The sequence below is a fragment of the Ctenopharyngodon idella genome, chromosome 1, assembly GCF_019924925.1.
Source record: "Ctenopharyngodon idella isolate HZGC_01 chromosome 1, HZGC01, whole genome shotgun sequence".
Taxonomy (NCBI): domain Eukaryota; kingdom Metazoa; phylum Chordata; class Actinopteri; order Cypriniformes; family Xenocyprididae; genus Ctenopharyngodon; species Ctenopharyngodon idella.
Genome location: NC_067220.1, coordinates 44,227,166 through 44,249,505, shown reverse-complemented (window position 1 = coordinate 44,249,505; position 22,340 = coordinate 44,227,166). Strand labels below are relative to the sequence as shown.

General features: G+C 35.3%; 3 protein-coding genes across 4 annotated transcripts in view; 1 reads left to right on the top strand and 2 right to left on the bottom strand.

The window, feature by feature from the left end:
- Window positions 1–22,340, bottom strand: part of LOC127515784 (B-cell receptor CD22-like) — a 224,895-nt gene that overhangs the window by 189,436 nt on the left and 13,119 nt on the right. The gene's annotated exons all lie outside the window — the stretch shown is intronic.
- Window positions 1–22,340, bottom strand: part of LOC127515940 (B-cell receptor CD22-like) — a 71,254-nt gene that overhangs the window by 39,769 nt on the left and 9,145 nt on the right. The gene's annotated exons all lie outside the window — the stretch shown is intronic.
- Window positions 3,999–11,329, top strand: LOC127515860 (GTPase IMAP family member 9-like). Of its 2 annotated transcripts, XM_051899998.1 has the most exons (3): window positions 4,046–4,143; window positions 7,104–7,277; window positions 9,754–11,329. In XM_051899998.1, coding segments are annotated over exons 2-3 (837 nt in total). In that variant the 5' UTR covers window positions 4,046–4,143; window positions 7,104–7,276; the 3' UTR covers window positions 10,590–11,329. The 2 variants fall into 2 exon arrangements, with proteins under 2 accessions (XP_051755950.1, XP_051755958.1); XM_051899990.1 differs by lacking the exon at window positions 7,104–7,277 and having other exon boundaries at window positions 3,999–4,143.

Genomic DNA, 22,340 nt, shown 5'->3' with positions numbered 1-22,340 from the left:
TTTTTGGAAAAGTGAAATATTTATTGAAAATAACAGATTTATAATACAATTGGGGATTTAGCTTCAGGAGACAATGGAGCCAAAATAACAAACAAAAATAACTAATTTGTATATATCTCTTACTGCCCTAATCCAGAAAAGAAAAGAAAAGAAAAGAAAAGAAAAGAAAAGAAAATTACTTCCTTAACTCCATAATCAAAAACAATAAAGTTTAAACAAAAGTGCCGTCAGTCTCCCTACCTTCTAAAATACTATATAGACTTATATACAATTATAAGAGCTAACAAATATGGCGGTTCACAGAAAACAAACAAACAACTTTTCTCTCAATTAAACACTCAAATGAACACCCAAAAATAAACACTCTCAACAGTCTTACTAACACACTCTGAAACCTATAGTCAGGCAAGGAAAGCACAGAGAGTGAGCACAAGGCTAATGAAAGATGTGATGAAAGAGGCTTTTATAAACGTCCAGGAGTCAGCTGACTAATCAGGGCGTGGCACCAATCTTATATACTTTCATTATATTTTTGCTAGCTGTGACATTATTCACAAGTCTGTGGGTTTTATAGTATTATACAACTATCATCTTGGGTTGTGTTTGGCTGATTGTTACTCTGGGCTCTTTTAAAGATGTTGTGTTTGGTGTAGTGCTTCCCTCCATTTCTCTCCATCATTTCATCAATCTTCACCAGCAGTTCTATGACCTGAAAGCGGTTTTGGACTGCCTTATTGTTGAATGAGTGAAATCTGCCACCACAGCTGTCAATCAGTGATTGTAGATCAGTGCTTTTTTTTAAATACTCATTCAGAGGTTCATCTATCAGCAAATCAAGCAAATCATCACGAGTGAAAAGAACAATTGTGTGATTCAAAGCATCTTTTTCAAAGTTCTCCTGAATCCATTTCACTGTGTTCTTCTCCTCTGTGAATTCCAACAGGTTGATCATCAGCAGAAACACATGAGGACCAGGAGCGGACATTTCTAAGCTTTTCTCGATTTCACACCGTTGATGGGCCATAAACAAGGAGCTATTTAAAATGATGGCTGGTGTGTCTATTATTGAGATGGTTCTTCCATACACCACCGCTTCTTGCTTCTCACAGGTCCTAGTGGTTGTCATTAAACCTGCTGTAAACGCATCTCTCTAGAATTATTAAGGTTGTGGTGTTATGAACTCCATTTCCCATAATGTTTATTCTTCATGTCTGGTGATTGTATTAATGCTGTGTTCCAGATGAGGTTGGACCTAGTAATATCCCAAATTAAAGGGTTAGTTCACCCACAAATGAAAATTCTGTCATTAATTACTCACCCTCATGTCGTTCCACACCTGTAAGACCTTTGTTCATATTTGGAACTCAAATCAAGATATTTTTGATGAAATCTAAGTTTTTTTTTTTGTTTTTTTTTTGTTTGTTTGTTTTTTTTTAATCCCTGATAGAAGGCAATGTAATTACTGTCATTCAAGGTCCAGAAAGGTATTAAAGACATCGTTATTTTTACTACTTTTACGGACCTTGAATGTAGTAATTTCGTTGCTTTCTATTGAGGATTAAAAAAAAAAAAAACTGTCAGATTTCATCAAAAATATCTTAATTTGTGTTCTGAAGATGAACGAAGGTCTTACAGGTGTAGAACGACACGAGGGTGAGTAATTAATGACATAAATTTCATTTTTGGGTGAACTAACAGTAAAAAAAAACTAACCCTAAATGTTCACTTCAGACCTCAGGGAGTTTCAGTCCTCAACTTCACGTTCACATGTTGACCACTTGATGTCACCATGACAATATCATGTTTTTATGTCGAATGTCCAACTTTGAGTGGCGTTCCATACGTTATTTCCTAGAAGGAGGTGGGGAAAATCCAAATTCATTTGGATTTGTCTGGAACGCAACATTAGTACAGAAGATTCAGTGGGCCAGTCCAAATACCCACGCTTGCAGTTTGGCCACGTAAGAGCATGTGCACGCAACAAGAAGTGTGCAAGACTGTCCCAGGTCTTAAAAACGCAGATGCTCAGTGCCCTTAACGCGCACTAAACCCTCACTATCTGGAATACCGCTTTGGAGCGATTTTCGAGGCTAAGCGTATCCCATCATGCATAATGTTCAGGAGCTCAGTGCCCCGAGATGTTGAGGAAAACATCCCATTATAAGTTCAATTAAATATATAATTTGGTAGTAAAACATAAAGTGTTTTACATTTAATTGGGGCAAAGATGAGTGTCAAGTCAAGCCACCTATATTTATATAGTACTTTTTACAATGCGGTTCGTTTCAAAGTTACAGTGATAGCAGGAACATTAGGCCTATGTGTATTTTGTACAATTTTGTACAAAATTTTTATCACTTAATTAGAAGCACCACAATTACTAAATTGCACTGAAAAAAAAAAAAAAAAAAAAATGTTTTCATCAATCCAATTTTAAAAAGTGGTTCACAATAATGGTTCACATCTACAGTATATTTTAGAACTTCAGCCAATGAAAAATAAATAACTTGCCCTAAACAATATTTTCTGTCTATGAAAACAATTTTATAAAACATTTTTATTTTTATAAAAGCACAAAGTATATTTTTCTTGTTAAAGACAGTCAATTCATTTCAATTGTATTTTTGATCTAAACAAAAAGATATAGATTTAATCAAAACAAACATTCTCATTTAAGAAATATGTAGCTATTAGAAATGTTCTCCAATCAAATATAGATTGAATTAAACCGTTATTTGTTTTATTTTTCAAGTATATATTTTTTTTCGGTCAAAACATTGTTAAATATGAATATTTTTCATTAAGCGCTCAACTCAGACATTTGTTTTGACGAATGTACAATTTCAAGGTTAAACACAGGCTAGCGCATGCGCATTAAACACAAAGCTCTATCAGTCACCAGACCGTGGATCGTTGAGCTCTTAATGAAAAAAAAAAAAAAAAAAAAAAAAAAATTTACTTGAAAAATAAAACAAATATTTGTAAACTGAATTGAAAGACTTTTTATTTGGATGAGGTACTGCTTGAAAAACTTTTTTTCAGTGTAGAAGTTAAAAATCTGACATGTGTGGAAGTAATGTATAATAAGTTAATAAATATTGATGTAATAAAAATTATTGATGTCTTTTTTGAGTAGATTTTGGATAAGATTAAATATTAAGTAAAGTTCCTTAATGGGAAACATGTTTTATTAAATCCATATATTTTTGTTTGTTTAAAACAAATATTTTCTATTAACTTGTATTTTTTAAAAATGAGAAATAATTGTTTAATTAAATCTATATCTATTTGATTGGAGAAAACAAATAATTTCTAATAGGCTACATGTTATTTCTTAAATGAGATTTTTTTTTTTTTTTTTTTTTTTTTGATTAAATCTATATCTTTTTGTTTAAATCAAATGTAGAATTTAGATTAACTGACTTTATTCAACAAGAAAATACTTTGTGGCAAAAATAGTTTTCATAGACAGAAAATATTGTTTAGGGCAAGTTATTTATTCTTCATTGGCTCAAGTTATAAAATATAGATGTGAACCATTAACCTTTTGCTTTTAATTGGATGAAGGACAACATTTTTTCAGTGCATGTAATGAAATAATCAGACTGTTGTTTCAGGTAGTAACATTTCAGACAGGTTCATATTTAAATCACGCATGTTTAGTGTTTCTTTAAACATGAGTCTGCATGAATGGGTGGTCGTTACGGAACATTATAGAAATAATGTGCCGAATTTTTCACAGCTTCACAACTTTGGTACTGGCTCCAATGACGTCAGGTTTGTTGGAGCACAGCGGGCTCTCTTGATCAGTGTTGAACTGATCGTCGTCCACTGCATAAAAGCTGCCCTTCGAGTTTGGTGCAATATCCCATAGAGATCAAAAGCTGATTTTTAAAGACTTAATCCCTCCTGTCACATTAACAATTAACTCAAAACTACAGTTTTATTTACAGGAAAAATCCAAGTGGGAGTAGCCTACATAAGCATAAGCACAGCCCACTATGTCATTGTCCACTCCTGAAACAAGTTTGTTTCCTTCTCAGACTTGAGCGGGAGAGACGGAGAGAGAAGCTTATATAGGCTACAGCAGAAGAAAGAGCATGGAAGGCATATATACTAAAACATTTGCAAGTGGGCAGTCAGGTCAGTTAAAATTTATTATATACCTTGATTAAAATGAAATGCCAAAACGAAAATTAGAGTGTTTTATGCAAGGAATAAATACCGACGGGCCATAATGACACAAGCCTTACGTTAGTTTCAGTAACTTAATCAATAACTCAATCACCTAAATTATTCCGCTTACCCCAGCCACATTACCTCAAGGCATCTTTCAGGTTTCGTTATAAGACATTTTCAGGTTTTCGTCCTTAAAACTATTTTGTATGTAGAAATACTTCCGTGCTGGACGTTCAACTGCGCTGTTTCTCTACTGTTTCTTACTGACGGATTTGCGTTCGTGTCTCGTGTCATTTGTTTTAATAAAATCAATGTCATGTTTAAAAAGTTAAACTTTAAACAGCACATGGGCCGTATTCACAAAACATTTTATCTTACCACTAAGCCAAGGGGTCTTATTTATAAAATGTTGCGTAGAAACGGTCCTATGATACGATCATTTCTCAGATGTGCGTACGTGTGATTCATAGAATGAACGTACACACAGAAAACGAGCGTACGCCTCTCTTTCAGATGTGAGATCTGTAAATCGAAAATGAACTTGCGCGCAGCTGAATGGTTTCAGTTCTCTGCCTTGTAAACGACACCTAATGAATGTCATTTATAAAAGATCACCAGTCATCGTCCAGACGCTTTAATTTAGAATGGCGAGCTGCAAGAATAGCTTAGATTTCCAAAAACCTGCAGTACACTAACAAGGAAAAGGGCGTACGTCTGCTCAGACCCTGACGCGGCGCTAAGCACTTTCCCACGTCAAAGACTGTTTTGTATAAATATGAGCATTGGCCGGATTTATTCGATCAAATCTGTGCGTACGCACGCTTTATAAGTGAGGCCCTAAGAGTAATGGCAGTAGAAGTTAGTTAAGAGTTTTCTCTTAAAACCTATTCACAAAGTTGCTGAGACCAACTTTTACTAAGGAATAGACAGAAGTCTTAAGCTAAGAGAAAGGGCGGGGTTGATCTTGTTGCTATGGATGATGTCAAAACGCTTACTAACTATGCCCACAGTGATTGGCTGATGCGGGAGGGGTCTCTTTCAATCATAGAAATATTATAGAATGACGCATCATGTTGCCATATTCAAATAAAGGTTTTAAAATAAAAATGTTACCATATTCAAATAAAGATTTTATGATGCCAGGAAAATACGGGATTAAAGAGTATTATTTTACAATAAATTACTAGTCAAAAAATGTGCTGTGAAATCAATGCATGCATGGGCATTTTCTTAAAAATTACCGTAATTTACATGTGAATTCACATGATAAAGTTATCTTTAAGGATGATACCACTGTTATAAATGTATTCTTTACCACTGTAATTGTTTTGAAGACATTGTAATTGTGATTAGTGTTCCATTAGCTTGGGATCTTGGACCTTGTATATTCATATTCAAATTTCTGATCTAGCCAAGTTAGAAATGTGATTAAATAATAATAATAATAATAATAATAATAATAATAATAATGTTAAAACAATTACAAGCTGGAATGTTTGACTGATTTTAAGTTAGTAAAACTATATGATGATATTATTTTAATGTTATTTTAGCATGAATATTTATCAATATTTCATTTCAAATTCATAACTTGTAGATGGAGCGTTCACAAAACTTGACTAAAATTGCCAGTAAAGTACTGTAGATTTTACAATAAACTTTCTGAGAGTGCAGTTAGATACAAGAGAAGTACTGTGAAATTACTGTAAAAGTAATGCAATTATTAACCTGGAATATACTGTAATTTCACACTAAAATTTTTAACACTGTAGGCTAAATCTTCAGAATTTATGCGACAAAGTTCGTGAGGAGCATGTTCAAATGGTCTATCTAATCAGCTCGAGAGGAGGCATACATACATATATATATATATATATATATATATATATATATATATATATAGGTTCAGCACCTAAGGCTCTATTACTATTGCCTCAATGGTGTACAGTGTCTTTGGGTGGACTGCAGAGGCAGATTGTAGGCAACGGCCATTTTAGGATTGTTTGTGATTTTGTCTTAGTGACTTAGGAGTCCACTTGACTTCTCCTAACATTTCACAGATTTAAGAGCTAGTTTTAGAGCTAAAAAGCTTTGTGAAAAACTCTTAGAGCAAGAATTTAGGAGTCCTAAAATTAGGACTGACACGCCCATTATTTTTAAGAGTTTCTCCTAAATCGGCAAGTTAGGAGCTACTTTTAGCCTTAAGATGCTTTGTGAATATGGCCCCATGTCTCCATTGCTAATTCATAATTCCAAATCGTCATTTTAGACTGGAGCCAGTCAAACTTTATTAACTTAGGCTACATTTCAATTAAATTTTATATCAGGATTAGAATAAAGCTACGTCATGACTCTGTTAATTAAATATGGAGAGTATTTGTGACATCACCATATAATAATAAATTAATTTTAGGGTCTGTGCTGTGTGATACAAAGAACAGCATATTCATCAGAAATTATGAACTTTCTTAATTATACATTTACACTGTAATAATAATGATATAATTTAGTATAGTTTGTATTTTATAATTATTAAAATTCCAAATATTTATTATAACAATTATAAGAAAAATGGTAAATTCACTTTGTGCCAAAATAGTTCAAGATAAATTCACAAGTGTGATGCATTAATTATGTTGGTTTTATAGTGAATGTCATATGTATAACTTTGCTTATAGCCTATTATATATTTTAAAGAAATATTACCTATAGGGAAGTAAAAGAAATACATTTTCCAATTAGGACCAATATTTGACACCTTAAATTAATTTCCAGGGGCATTTTTTTCTTACCTTGTTAATAATCTATAGTTGAGTGCATTCATACTGCAATTACAACTGTGCAAATACTGTTATGAGATTAAAGCTGCAGGCCGTAAGTTTTGCCTCTTTGTCGCCATCTCTGTTTGAAACCTGTAATTGCAGTTATTTGCAGAATTATTATCTTTACATGGGTTGTGCATCGACACGGCTCCTCAATGTTTTGAGGAGAATGTGTGGCTGTCAGTCACCACACTGGTGGATGCTTCGGAATCACAGACTGTGGTCTTGGAAGTATGACCAAAATAAGAATTTAACCGGAAAATGTCATCTGAACCAGTAAGTAACAAATCTGCCATCTTTGTTCTGACCAACTGAGAAGAAAAAGTATTACAATAAATCGCGCTGCCAATGGGGATTAAATCTAATGATTGCTTACTGGATCAGGCCCAGGAGGAGGCCATACCCCTGGTGGAATGGGCTCTCACCCCAATGGGGCACTGACAGCCCACAGATGCATAAACTAATGTAATTGCATCCACTATATATATGGGATATATGGGATAATCTCTGCTTTGTGACTGGTTGCCCTTTAGTGTGGCCCCCGAAGCACACACAAAAGCTTTGTAAAATATTTTTCCTCCCATCCCATATTTTTTCCACCAACATGTCCCATTAGGGTCTCCGTAGGCTCCAGCATTCTCGGTAGAAAGGAGTTTCCTCATAGCATCAGCTAACGATTGACGCAATGCAAGTGAACTGCATTGATGAGGGAACCCAATCTTACTAAAAAGTTTTGAACTATCTGAATGTTTGCTCCAGATCAAAACCAAGACTGAATTTTGTGATCTAATCTGATTTCAGAATACTTTCTCTTTTAATACTTTCTCTTTTAAACAACTCATTTTCAAGATTTGATCCTGAGAATGGACTCATATAAACCCAGCTAACAGAATTTTGTTATAAGAACGTTCTCTAAATATTCAGTGTTGGTTCTGGGGATGAAAAAAAAAAAAAAAAACGTCCAGTTCTTTCAACTTAATTTTGATTTAAAATTCAACATTCTAAGAATATTGATTTGCAACATTCCAAGAAAATAAAAATGTTCAGTTTCCTTAATGTTAGTAGAATGTTATTTAAAGGTTAGTATGATGTTCCTGAAACATTCTTTCAATCATTCAAACACCTGAAAGAAAGAGAAATAAGAACACAAACTACAACTTTCTTCAGCCACAGTCTTAGATGAACTGAAGGTAAAAGACATTAAATCTCTGAAGATCTGATTAAACAACTCGACAAACAGCATTACCAGCTTCACTTATTACTAACCAGACTGACTTTATTTCTGTCACACGTCTACAGAAGCTCTTATTGAGAATTAACAGAGGTTTAGATGTTGATGTCTTATTGAAAATGTTTCGTTTGAGGTCACCATCATGGGGATCAGTGTTCGCATTAGTTGAGCTCTTAGCCCGGGACTTTTGTTTAGTTCCTTCTTTATCAGCAATTGCAGGTGTTTTCAGAAAACATTTCTGCATTGATAAAGCAAATCAACATGCCTGTTTTAATAACAGGCAAATAACTGCATTCAAGTGGTTTAAAATACTTTTTTCTGTAATTGCTGATTTAAGAAAATGCTATTGAGAAATATAAAACTCAACCAATGTGAAAAAGAACATTTGTAACATCGTTGTTGCATTTCACATGCATGCTTAATGTTGATGTGAGTGTATAAATAACAATATCATTATTAACTTTCTGTTTAAAACATGTTTTGTGTCGTTTATATACGCACAGACATCAACATTCGGCATATGAAACACAACAATGGTGACATGCTTCATGCCAGCATACAAAACACATTCATGGCTCCCAGCATGCATTGCGACATGAATAAATTATGCAGCTGAATTTTTGGACAATGTTACACAAATCACTTCAGTGTTACAAATGGCTTTTATCACATCATTTGAGTTTATTACTTTTCTCATATAACACTTCAATTCCAAAAATAAACAAAACTACAAAAAAGCAGTTATGTAAACTACTTTAATGCAGTCATTTGTCTGTTATTAAAACAGACATGTTGATCTGCTTTATCAGTGCAGAAATGTTTTCTGTAAACACCTGCATTTGATGATAAAGAAGCAACTCAACAAAAGTCATGGGTCAAGAGCTCAACTAAAGCAAACGCTGATCTCCATGATGGTGACCTCAAACAAAACATTTTCAATAAGACATCAACATCTAAACCTCTGTTAATTCTCAATAAGAACTTATGTAAACGTGTGACAGAAATAAAGTCAGTCTGGTTAGTAATAAGTGAAGCTGGTAATGTTTTGTGGAGTTGTTTAATCAGATCTTCAGAGATTTAATGTTCATCTAAGGCTGTGGCTGAAGAAAGTTGTAGTTTGTGTTCTTATTTCTCTTTCTTTCAGTGCTTGTTCACAGCAGGTGTTTGAATGATTGAAAGAATGTTTCAGGAACATCAAACTAACCTTTAAATAACATTCTTCTAACATTAAGGAAACTGAACATTTTCATGTTCTTGGAATGTTACAAATCAACGTTCCTAGAATGTTGAATTTTAGATCAAAATTAAGTTGAAAGAACGTTTGAGGAACATTATACCTTATAAAAACGTCCCTTTAACGTCAAGAAAACTGGACGTTTTTTACGTTCCCAGAACCAACACTTTATATTTAGAGAACGTTCTTATAACAAAATTCTGTTAACTGGGAACACTGAGCAGTGTTCATTTAACATTGGGGATTTTGCTTTGATCCATCTGTCTGTCTGTTCAACTTATTTACAGTGTCAGATGTGAATATTATGCTGTTGGGCTCAACTGGATCAGGAAAGAGTGCGTCAGGAAACACCATTCTGAGCAGAGCTAGAAATCCATTTGAAGATGATTTATCTCCTGAGGCTGTGACCACAATCTGTCAGTCAGCACAAACAGAAGTGGATGGACAAACAATCAATGTGATCGACACTGTAGGACTCTCTGATACATCAGTGAAGATCACACATGCTCAAACTCAAATAGAGAAGATGCTTACACTTCATAGTGTTGATGTGTTTCTGCTGGTGATCAAACTGGGTGAGACTTTCACAAAGAATGACAGTAAAGTTGTGAAATGGATCCGGGATAATTTTGGATCAAAGGCCCTAAAATGCACATTAGTGCTCTTTACTCATGGAGATCAGTTACATGGGACAGTGGAGAGATATCTGAATAAATGTGAAACACTGCGGTCAGTTGTTGATCAGTGTTCAGGAGGTTTTCATGTTTTTAACAACAAAAAAGAAGATCGATTTCAAGTCTCTGAGCTTCTGAAATACATCAACAAACTGCGGATGCAGAACAGATACTGGAGATACACTGTGCAGGACTATATGAACGCTCAGGATGAACTACTTCACAGAAAATGTGTTATTGGAGCAGCAGTAGCAGGAGCAGGAGGAGGAGTAATAGGAGGAATAGTAGCAGCAGTAGTAGCAGCAGCAGCAGCAATAGCAGCTAAGATGGGAGCAGCTGCATTAACTGCTGGACAAGCAGCAATAATAGGAGCAGCAGGAGGTGCAGTTCTGGCAGCAGCAGCAGTGGGTGCTGGAGTGTATTTATTGTCAAGAAAATATACCCATTGATAAAAATGATATAGGTGACATTTTACATCCTAACTACTAAATCAGTGGCATAATTGATGATCTTTATCATGTTTTTCAAACATGAGTATTTTGGACCTTTGTTTTTACATCGGGGTCCAAGCACGAATGGATAAGTGATCCAAATGAAATATATCTTATGGTGTGCTTTTTATAGCAAGTCCATTTTGAAACTTCACTGAAAGATCATATATGTGGTGGTGTACGTGTGGTGTCAAATTCAACACTGAAATTAAGATGAATTGCATGTCATTGGATGTCACCGGACAGTTTCAAATGAATATAAACATATTTGCAGCTCAAAAATTTTTTTTTTTTTTTAAAGAATTTATTATAGAGTATGTGTAGCCTTCTAACATTTAAAATTGTGTATTTTAAAATGGTGTATTTAGAACTTAAATTAAAACCAAGTTTAATGAAGTAATCATTTAATATTTTTGTAGATTTTTTTTGTAGAAATTATAATATAGTAATAATCACTGTTTTCTCCAGAGCTGCTGTATTGATAAATTAACTTAATTAATAACTAATGATTTTTACAACGGAAATGAATCAACACTGAACTTACTTAAGCTGGACAATGACACTATTTTCTTCTACAGCTTCTGTACAGCTGAAACAAACTTTGTTGCATTAGTTTCCTGTTATCACTGTAAAGCTGCTTTAAAACAATCTGTATTGTAAAAAGCGGTTTATAAATAAAGGTGACTTGACTACTGGAATGCAGAAATACACACAACAAACTGTCAAAATTGAAAAATCCTTGGGATGCAGGCAGAGGTGTAAAGTCCAGGGGTCAGAAAGTAAAAGTCCTGCCATATTTTTATTCCACCCACTGAAGCAGTGTTAAAGTTAATGAGATAATTAAGTGATTAATTGAGTGATGATTGACCATTATTGAAGATACCTGATGATAACAAGCAGAAACACCAAAGGAGAAAAAAAAATCAATTTTTTAAGTCACCATCATGGAGATCAGGGTTTGCTTTAGTTGAACTCTTGACCCTTGACTTTTTAATTTTGTTTGGGCTGCTGTAACTGAGTTATAACAGCCAGACAAGCAAAGAGAAAATAATTATTTGGATTATACTGAAAAAGCTGATCTGCTGTAGAATCACAGTGCTGCTGTAATCAATAATGTAAATCTAACTCAGAGATTGGGCTCTAAATGAGTTGGTGATTCAGTATGAAGTAAAAAAAAGTTATTTTTTTTTACATCAAAATTAGATTTTCTCCTCTAAAATCTGCTATGTCTGATGCAGTGCTCTACTTTCCCGCATGTGGAATAAGGACTAACGCTGCCTTCACGTGCTATCGGAAATTTGATAATTGATACACAGCTTTATGTATCTACAAACCATTCTTAAAATATAAATAAAAGTTTGGTTTTCTGCCAACTTTCTCAAACTTAATGGCAGTAAGACTGAAGTACTCCTTACTGGCACTAATTCTATTCTCTCTAGGTCCTGCAGTTTTTCTTTATCCATTGATGGTTCTTCCAATTTTCATTCCCGCCAGGTTAGGAACTTGGGGGTCATCTTTGACAGCACCCTTTCATTTGAAGCTCACATTAATAATATAACCAGGTCTTGTTATTTTCATCTCTGTAATATTGCTCGCCTCCGTCCATTTCTCACTCCGCGTAGTTCTGCTATTCTTGTTCATTCGCTTGTCACCTCTCACATTGACTACTGTATTCTCTTTTATTTGGTTTATCACACAAATCTCTTCATAAACTCCAGCTGATTCAGAATTCTGCTGCTCGTATCATAACCCGGACTCCATCTGTACAACATATTACCCCATCACTTCAACAGCTTCATTGGCTTCCTATCAAATTCCAGATTGAATTTAAAATTCTTCTCCTCACTTACAATCTCTTCATAACCTCTCTCCACCTTACCTTTCAGATCTCTTCCGGCTCTACATTTCTCGAACTCTCCGCTCCTCTTCATTGGGTCACCTTCATACACCTTCTGCTTGTCTAACCACCATGGGCCATAGGGCCTTTAACCGTGCTTGTCCTCGCCTTTGGAATTCTCGCCCAGTCAACTTTGTTGATTCAGACTTATCTCAATTTAAAATTAAACCTAAAACTCATTTATTCAGAATAGCTTATCCTGTGTGAACTCAAATCTAGCACTTTTTTTTTTTTTTTTTTTTTGGTTATTTTTATAGCTGCCATGTTTGTAATTGTTGCTTTTCCCAATTTATGGTTTATTATTTATTATTTTAATATTATAATTGTTGCTATTTCTTCTTGATGTATGGTGACCTTGAGTGATTTGAAAGGCGCCTTAAATAAAATGTATTATTATTATTATTATTATGAAGCTTGGAAGAGCCAGGACATTATTTAATATAACTCTGATCGTATTCGTCAGAAAGAAGATAGTCATATACACCTTGGATGGCTTGAGGATGAGTAAATCATGGGGTAATTTTCATTTTTGGGTGAACTATACCTTTAAATTTTTGCTCACCCTCATGTTGTTCCAAACCCATAAAGGCCCAGTTACTGTATACTCACAGCTAGCTTTTTTTGTTCTTCGCTTAGAGGTAAAAAAAAAAAAAAAAAAAAAAGTTTGAAATACCTACTGTTAGCAAACATCCCAACACAACTTTCCCTGCAGTTTACCAGCCAAACAATGTTACTAAATGCTTGAACAATTTTTATGCATTTATTATTATTATTATTTATTAATTATTAATTTATCATAGTTTTTAATTTTCTTTAGTGCCTCTTCAGTGATGATTGTCACTCTCTGTTCATTGATTTGTTCAGTAGGAGCTCAACAGGTGCACTGCAGCTTTAAAACTACACAATGGAATGACTACAGGGCAAATTTCCAAATGCACTGAAATAACATTTCAGATGTATTTGTCATGTTTGTTGAACAGGTTTAACGTGTGCTGAAGGGTGGAGCACAGAAACACACTGAAGAAGAATCCAGTGTTGCAGCTCAATGTGGTTGTGAAGCGAATGAAATTAGAGATCAGGGATGTGAACTTTTACTAAAGAGTTATGAGATTAACTCCAGGGTCAAAATGTGAAGTTTTCAATTTTTCTTGTTGTCCTGTACAAAAAAAAAAAAAAAAAAGTCAGTTTAGCTACTTTGTTGTAATTGATGTAATTAATTTGAATCCCACATCCAGGCAAATTACACTGCCATGAAATATGTTTTCATTTATAAAAGCATGTGTCAGAAAGCCTTTTGATCACACACTAGCATTAGTGTCATTTGTTCATGACAATAGAGGGAATTTCACGGTCACCAATGGTTGAGCTCAAACACCTTCATCCTTTCACTGGATTGAGCTGCTGAGAAACTACAGGAATCAACCAAACACAGAGAAATGAACCCAGCACATACAGGTATGTCCGAATGAATGTTGTACTTTAACCAACTTATAATCATTTTGTTTTTAGAGGCAAAGCATAGAAAACAAAACCTCTTTGACTGTAGTTGATCATGTATTTTACACATTGTTAAAGTGTATGATATAATGTGTATATGTGTAACCCCTCTACCCAGGTCCTACTCGACCCGCTCTGCGCGGGCCTCAAACCCGGGTCTCTGGCGTGGGAGTGGGACGCTCTAACAAGGAGGTTAAAGGCTGCAACCCCTAGCGTCAGTCGCTAGAGCATCTCTTGAGATCAGAGGAGTGAGGTTTACACACACAGCGACTACTAGCTGGCCAATGTTACACTCACCACCGTAAACCTCGCTCCCATCCGGGTCACGGCACCAATGTAACCCCTTACTCAGGTCCTACTCACCCCGCTCTGCGCGGGCCTTGAATCTGGGTCTCCGGCGTGGGCGTCGGACGCTCTAACAAGGAGGCTAAAGGCTGCAACCCCTAGCGTCAGTCGCTAGAGCATCTCTTGAGATCAGAGGAGTGAGGTTTACATGCACAGCGACTACTAGCTGGCCTCCGTTACATATGTATGTTCATATAAACAATAAAACATCATCTATAATTATATATCTAACAAGTGTACAGTACATGTATCAAAGATGTGTGTATATTTGCACTAATAGCCTATAGTAAATACAATAGACCATTAATTCACACACTGACAACATGAGAATCTGTGTGCTGTCAGGTTATCAAGTATGTGATCTGTTATTGTTTTTATTCAAGGTCAAGTCATCTTCATTTATATAGCGCTTTTCACAATACAGACTGTTTCAAAGCAGCTTCACAGTGATAATAGGGAAATTAATTGACAGAGATTGTTTTGGCTTTATAGCAGCTCTAAGAAAATATTATCAAGCTAAAGTAGGTTTTTGATTGAATCACTTCCGTTGTAAAAACAGTTAATTATTAACTTAGGGGTCGCTTAAATGACACCATTTTAACTGAAAACCGAAGACCTTTAATGCATTCTTGCCATTCATTTACATGTTTAGTCTATAGGTTTGCGCGTTTATGTGCACTTTCAATGACTGAGGAAAAACTGATGTCTTAAGTCAGAGATTTTCTTATAAGACTTCACGTCAACAATTTTATTACGAGCAGATGCAATCATTTAGATGTGATGGAGTCAAATTGTTGAAGTGAAGTCTTATAAGGAAATCTCTGACTTGAGACATCAATTTTTCCTCAGTCTTATTGTTTACACAAGCCAATTTATTTAATATACCTTGTATATTTTTTTTTCTTGTATTATTGTGAATGATTTATTTGTATATTGTTGCAATGGAAAAAAAAGTGCTTTGTATTTTTTTTTTTTTTTAATCAAAAAATTAACTTCATCTTTGAAATGTATTTTCCTTTATCTGATAACACTGTACATGGGCCATGATGTACTGTCAATTTAATAATATACAATCATAGTGCATTTTCCTTTGTTAATCTCATACTTTAATTACTAATGTAATAATGTTTGTGGATTGGTCTTTAAGACACTGTCTCTTTAAGAGAAGGTGGCACTTTTGCCCAAAGTTGACTTTGTGATCAGCTGTGGAAGTACATTTTCTCCAACACAATCTCAAAACCCCAGTGACAGGTACATTTAGGGGTAGGGTTAAGGTTTGATCTATTTTGGGGGGAAAAAAAATGTTATGGAATTTTTAAACATTTAGATACATTTTACACAGTTTTTCCACTAATTTATGGACCTGTCCCTAATTCCTCCTATTATTCAACAATCACCTGCTATGTTTCATTATGTAACACTTTTCATGATCCAAACATTGACATTTATCTGATACACTACCTTATGACACCTTAAACATTTACTGTAAACTATTGTAACTAGCAGACTTTAGTCCACATCCTTCCTCTGATGATTATTTCTGTTTTATTCCCAGAGTCTGATGAAGCATCTGCTGTACAGGATCTGAGGATTGTGGTGATTGGATAAAGTGAAGCTGGAAAGAGTTCAACAGGAAATGTAATACTGGGTCGAGAGGCGTTTAAAGAGAGCAGAACCAGAGAGAGTGAGAAACAGAGAGGAAGAGTAGAAGACAGAAACATCTCCATCATCGACACTCCAGGATTCTTCAACACTCACCTGACCGACGAAGAAGCAGATGATGAAGAGTCTGTATCTCTCTGATGTAAGAATTGAGGACAAACCAGACAAATGAATCTTTCAGATGATTCTTTCACATGATTCTTTCAAACATAATTCCAGATGCCCAAATCCACATTGCAGGACCCAAGCTCAGAGAAACTCATTTTCGGCTCCAGTCCGTCTACGAAACACCCCCCCTGCTAAGTACTTTTATGGCCATGCGTGCTTCCTGGCTGAGGAGAGAGGTGCCAAACTTAAGCCATTTGTAGAAACCAAATGGTCGAAAAGACAATGCAACTCGAGCTGCAAGAAGATAACGCCAGAGTCTTTTTGTAAAGCCTATCTGTGATACACATTAAGATTCAATTGTCTTTTTAATCCTCATTTATTAACAACTCAACAGAAAAGAAAACTCTAAAACCATCACATACATAGGCTTAGGTGGTAGCAAGTTGATACCGGAAGGGTCCAACACCTCCCAGTATATCACATATAAATATGCACTACTTTAACTCCAAATTAAAAAATTCAAAACAGTGACATAGGCCAGCACCTAAAACAGAGCCAGAAAAACACCATATATTACTGTGCTACAATATTCAAAAAAACAAAAATTTAAAAACCCAACATTCATCAAATAACATACATAAATAAAAAAACATACCTGGCAACAGCTTACAACAACTGTTGTCCAACCCAGACACAAACCATCATTACTATCTGCACAAAATATTTTGATACAAAACATTACATCAAACATATCCAATGAAAATTTGATTTACCTCAAAGAAAAAAAGAAAGATTGCAGCCATCTATCTGGCATTATTGTACCTGGCAACAGCTTACTACAACGGTTTTCCAGCCCATGCACAAACCATCATTACCATCTGCACAAAATATTTTGATACATGATTATACAAAATATCACAAGTTTAAAAACCATTGCATCAAACATCACCAATAAAAGTTTGATTTACCTCAAACCAAGAAAATCACAGCCATCTATTTGGCGTTATCAGCGTGCACGCCGCCATCACTCCTGAGCTAACGCTACTCCATTCATAAAGAGGAAATGGGACCAGAAGGTACCATACTCCCCCAACTCAACAGGACTACCGTAATTGCTGTAGTGGTTACGACCATCACATTTTGATCTCCTGAGACTTTGCAGGCATGTTTCTTTTGAGTGACCTCTTAGAGACTCTGACTTGAAAATCCACAGAAATCCACACAGAGACTGTTTTTACAAATAAACAGCATCAAACAGTTCCAAAACAATTCTAAATGGACTTATCAAACATCATTCAACAGCATAATTCTATATCATTTATACACATTCTACATGTGACCAGTTATGCTTAGAACACTCACAATTCTTGTAATTGTTATAACTATTGAACAGCTGATTGAAAGTGTGCCTTGTCTGGTGTGAATGGAAACCTCTTGGCTTGAATGAAATCTGTGTAAAATGTATGGATTATTTTTAGAGAAATCATGTCTAAACTGTACTCTCTCTATTCTCTGCCGAGAGCGGGAATTTAGGAGAACATGAGATAACACTTAGTTTGTGATCAGGGAGGAGAAAAGCCACCTTTGAAACAAAGACAATACCTGATTGGTCAGAACTCCTCAAAGAGGTTGAACCAAACACCTAGGTATTTGGATTTATTTGTCATTAGAAACTATAAAAACATCTCCCTTTTTTGTTGTTGTTTGTGAAATTTTCAGACGGTCAAGGTGCGTTTACATAGCGACCTCTCATCCTTTCTGGTATTTTCTCTATAGGAGACACAATGCAGAAATGTCTGATGGTTAGGCCTTCATGAATAGTATTTATGAATATTGACTTAATGTTAATGTACCAGTCAAGTTAATAAATACATATTTAATGCTTTGTATTGCATTTATTTTGTTAAATTGGTTAAAGCACTTCTGACACAAACCTGTGTTATTTATGACACATTAGTGTGTTAAATATTTTAACACTGTCTGTGTTAAGAATAACACACTGGATGAGTTACACAAAATGTGTTGTCCTTAACTAGGCACGCAGGTGTGTTAAGAAATAACACAGGTTGAGTTGTTTTTAACATCCTTTTTGAGAGTGCAACGTTCCACTCTCCTTCATAACATCACCAAGCTTTGCCTTTGTTATTTTTCAAAATGCAAACTCTAGCAGCAAAAACTTACATAGTGTGCCTTTAATGGATCATAAAAATACGAGAAAAAATACATATGTATTAGTACTTCGGCAGGGTAAAGAGCCCACCTCCACGGCAAATGTAAGTTGAAGATCCGACACGTGACTGGCCAAGGAATCCTCTCAATGATGAAGCCAGAGAACGGCATTTACGCAGCAAAGATGAAGATATGACGCGTGATTGGCCGAGGAACTCTGACAAAGAGGAAGCCTGTGAATGCCATTCACTTAGTAAAGATTGAGGAGCTTGCGCTGATTGCCCGTCTTGAGACAGCCGCATGGCTGGCAGGTACCGCCACGACTACCAGATGTATTCATTCTTGTTGTTATTTGTTCATTGTTGAATGAACAAAATATAAATGAGACCTTTTAAGATGTTGAAAATACATCCACAATGACCACTTTTGAACTAGTTTTTAACCTTGTACAGATGCCACATGGATGTCAATATCAGATGGGAAGATGATATAACATGATGTAATAAAAGCTTTCATGCAGGCTCTTCAGGGGATGTCTTTTCAACATGTGACAAAGACGTCGAAAACGAAAAGTCTTTTGGATGTACCTTTGCTCAGCAAGCAATATATATTACATCTACAAACTGAAACTCAGGAGAGCAACATAACACCACTAATATCATAGACGAGACAGAACAAATGAACGGAGGAAACACAAGGCTTAACTACATGAGGAACACAATCAGGATGAAGCAGAACGGGGTCCTGTACCATGATGGTAGTTGAACAAACTAGGATTACTTTCAAGTTCACAAAAACAAACCACTCCAATCCAGCTTTGTTGGTACCATGATCCCAGCTAACAGAATTTTTTTATAAGAACGTTCTCCAAATATTCAGTGCAGGTGTTTGAATGATTGAAAGTGTTTCAGGAACATCATACTAACCTTTAAATAACATTCTACTAACATTAAGGAAACTGGACATTTTCATGTAATGTTGCAAATCAACGTTCCTAGAATGTTGAATTTTAGATCAAAAATAAGTTGAAAGAACGTTAGAGGAACCAAGTTGGTTCCCAGAACCAACACTGAATATTTAGAGAACGTTCTTATAACAAAATTTTGTTAGCTGGGATACTGATCATCAAATTTCTGTCAACTCAGGCTTTGATCCGGAGTTTGTGGAGCGCGTGCACATGAATGCGTGACATCAGTGGCGAACAGCCTTGCAACAGAGAGAAACAGTGATTCACTTGGGAGAGCCAGCGCGATTCAAAACTCTTTTGCTGAAGGTTAAGAGATTGAAGAATTTAAACGCACTTACACTAAAGAAAATTATTGTCCTTGAGGACAAATGAAAGAAATTATCTTGCTCTATGTTAAAAAAAAAAAAAAAAAAAAAAAAAAAAAAAGCACAAAAGGGTGATGAGGTAGCAAGAGTGTTGTCAACAAAAAGAAACAAGGAAAACCAAAAAGCCAATTAAGTAAAGACAGAACATCTTACTGAAAACAAAACAAAATAAATCTGCCTACTCTAACGAAAACAAAACTTACAGTTGGTGGCAATCACTCCTTGCCTGATATTACTAGACAGAGCTGAGGTCTACGTGTTGCAACGTGTAGGACCCCTAACCTGTTCCCAGTTCAAAAATAAAGCGCAAAAAAAAAAAAAGAAACTGAAAAGCTTTACAACAAAGAACACAAGCAGTACAAAAGGATCTTCTTTTATGTATCTGCAATCTTGGGTTTTTATAGGCTTTGGTAATCTCAAGTCTCTGTGTGTGATTGGCTAATCACACAAGGCAGGCAGCAATTGGCTGGAACAACTGCAAACGGATGAACCAATAGAGGGCAGACTCCTGCAACAGAAACACACAGAGAGAAAACAAAACACATACGCCCTCTAGGCGTAACACTCTGTCAGTGCAAGTGAAATTTGTGAAGTTAGTTTATATAGTTGCTAATATATAGTGACAGAGACTCAAACACCTAAGGTCACATGTAGTCATTTTTAAAGAGTTATCTATTGATTCTACAGCTTATTTATATTACATATGATCTGTATATATTAATTTTCATTTAAACTAAATGCTTAATATTAACTGTTAAACTAAAATTGCTTGTGTATAATATAATAATTATATAAATAATATAAAAATAAAATAATTAGCATTATCAATAAAGCCAGACAATTTCATCTTTATTATTATTATTATTATTATTATTATTATTACTATATAGTGACCTTTAATTTGGAGGAAGAGAAACTGGGGGAGTGACTTAATTGCATTGGATGTGTCAGTGTCACCTTGCTCACATCTGATTGGTCCAATTTTGGTTTGAGATCTCTTACCCAGAACAAAACCTGCCCTGGAGCAGGTTAGCCGTGGAGCGTAAGTTTCATTCCTTTATCAGTGAATCTTCTAAATTCAGGATGTAAGGCAGTGTGAATTGAGTAGTAGTGTCTGTATTGTTTTTGTGTTTGTTATTGTACTATAATTGTATGTTTTTATGTGGCAGCCTTTTGTCCAAGACAAAATTCCTTAGGGACCAATAAAGTAATCTTGAATCTTGAATCTATGGCGATGAACAATTTCATGGTACCTAAAACCCAGGATTGGCGCAAACTAATCTGAATCTTACCAGGTTAGCCAGCTAATCATGCTTCATGGTACAACTGGCGGACTGAAAACAAGCATTTGAAAACGGTTTCAATGTGCAAGTTTTTGAAAAAGATACCATTACTGTATATATGTAAACAACAAAAAATGTGACTTTGTGGAAACCGTGACATCATGCGCATGTGTATTACATGTTCAGTCTACAGGCAGAGGTGTTTCTTTAAGTCAAGTCAAGTCACCTTTATTTATATAGCGCTTTTTACAATGTAGATTGTGTCAAAGTAGCTTTACATTGATAACTGGTACATTGTTTGGCTGCACAGCAGCTCTTAAAGAATAGTGTCAATGCAGGCAGATCAAAGCACTGTTGAATATCAAATGTCAAGTCAGGTGTCCCCAACTAAGCAAGCCAGAGGCGACAGCGGCAAGGAACCCAAACTCCATCAGGTGACATTAGGTGGCAGACAAGTGGCAAATTGGTGTTAAAATGGAGAAAAAAACCTTGGGAGAAACCAGGCTTAGTCGGGGTGCCAGTTCTCCTCTGGCAAACAGTGCTTTGTTACAATTCAGGTTGCTATCATAAGTCCAATAGGATCGCAATATTAAAAGTATTTATTTCAGTTCCATCCAATTGAGGATCGTATTGAGGATCACGCCGGTATGGACGGTTGTTGAGGAACTGTGTCGTGGCTGCTCCTTTGCGTTTAAAAAAGATTAAGGAAATTAATCCAATGCCATGGTACAATGAGCACACTCGGGCCCTAAAGTTAGCAGCCAGAAAAATGGAGCGCAGCTGGAAGAAATCAAAACTAGAAGTATTTCGTATTTCGTGGAGAGAGAGAATGATTGAGTACAGAAAGGCCTTGAAATCTGCTAGATCTGCCTATTTTTCAAAACTCTTAGAAGAAAATAAACACAACCCTAGGTATTTATTTGATACAGTGGCTAAATTAACGAGAAATAAAGCTTCAACTTCTGATGTTTCCAAAGAGCACAGCAGTAATGACTTTATGAACTTCTTTACTTGCAAGATTGATAATATTAGAGAAAAAATTATAACCATGCAACCGTCTACTACAGTATCGTGTCAGATAGTGCATTGTAGTGTCCCTGAGGAAAAATTAAATTCATTTACTGCTTTAGGAGAGGAAGAATTGTCTAAACTTGTTAAATCATCAAAATCAACAACATGTATGTTAGACCCTATACCGACTAAGCTATTGAAAGAAATGCTTCCAGAGGTCATAGATCCTCTTCTCAATATCGTCAATTCATCTTTATCATTAGGATACGTACCAAAAACTTTTAAGCTGGCTATTATTAAACCTCTTATTAAAAAGCCACAACTTGATCCTAGAGAATTAGTCAATTACAGGCCGTTCTCAAATCTCACTTTTCTGTCAAAAATACTAGAAAAGGCAGTATCATC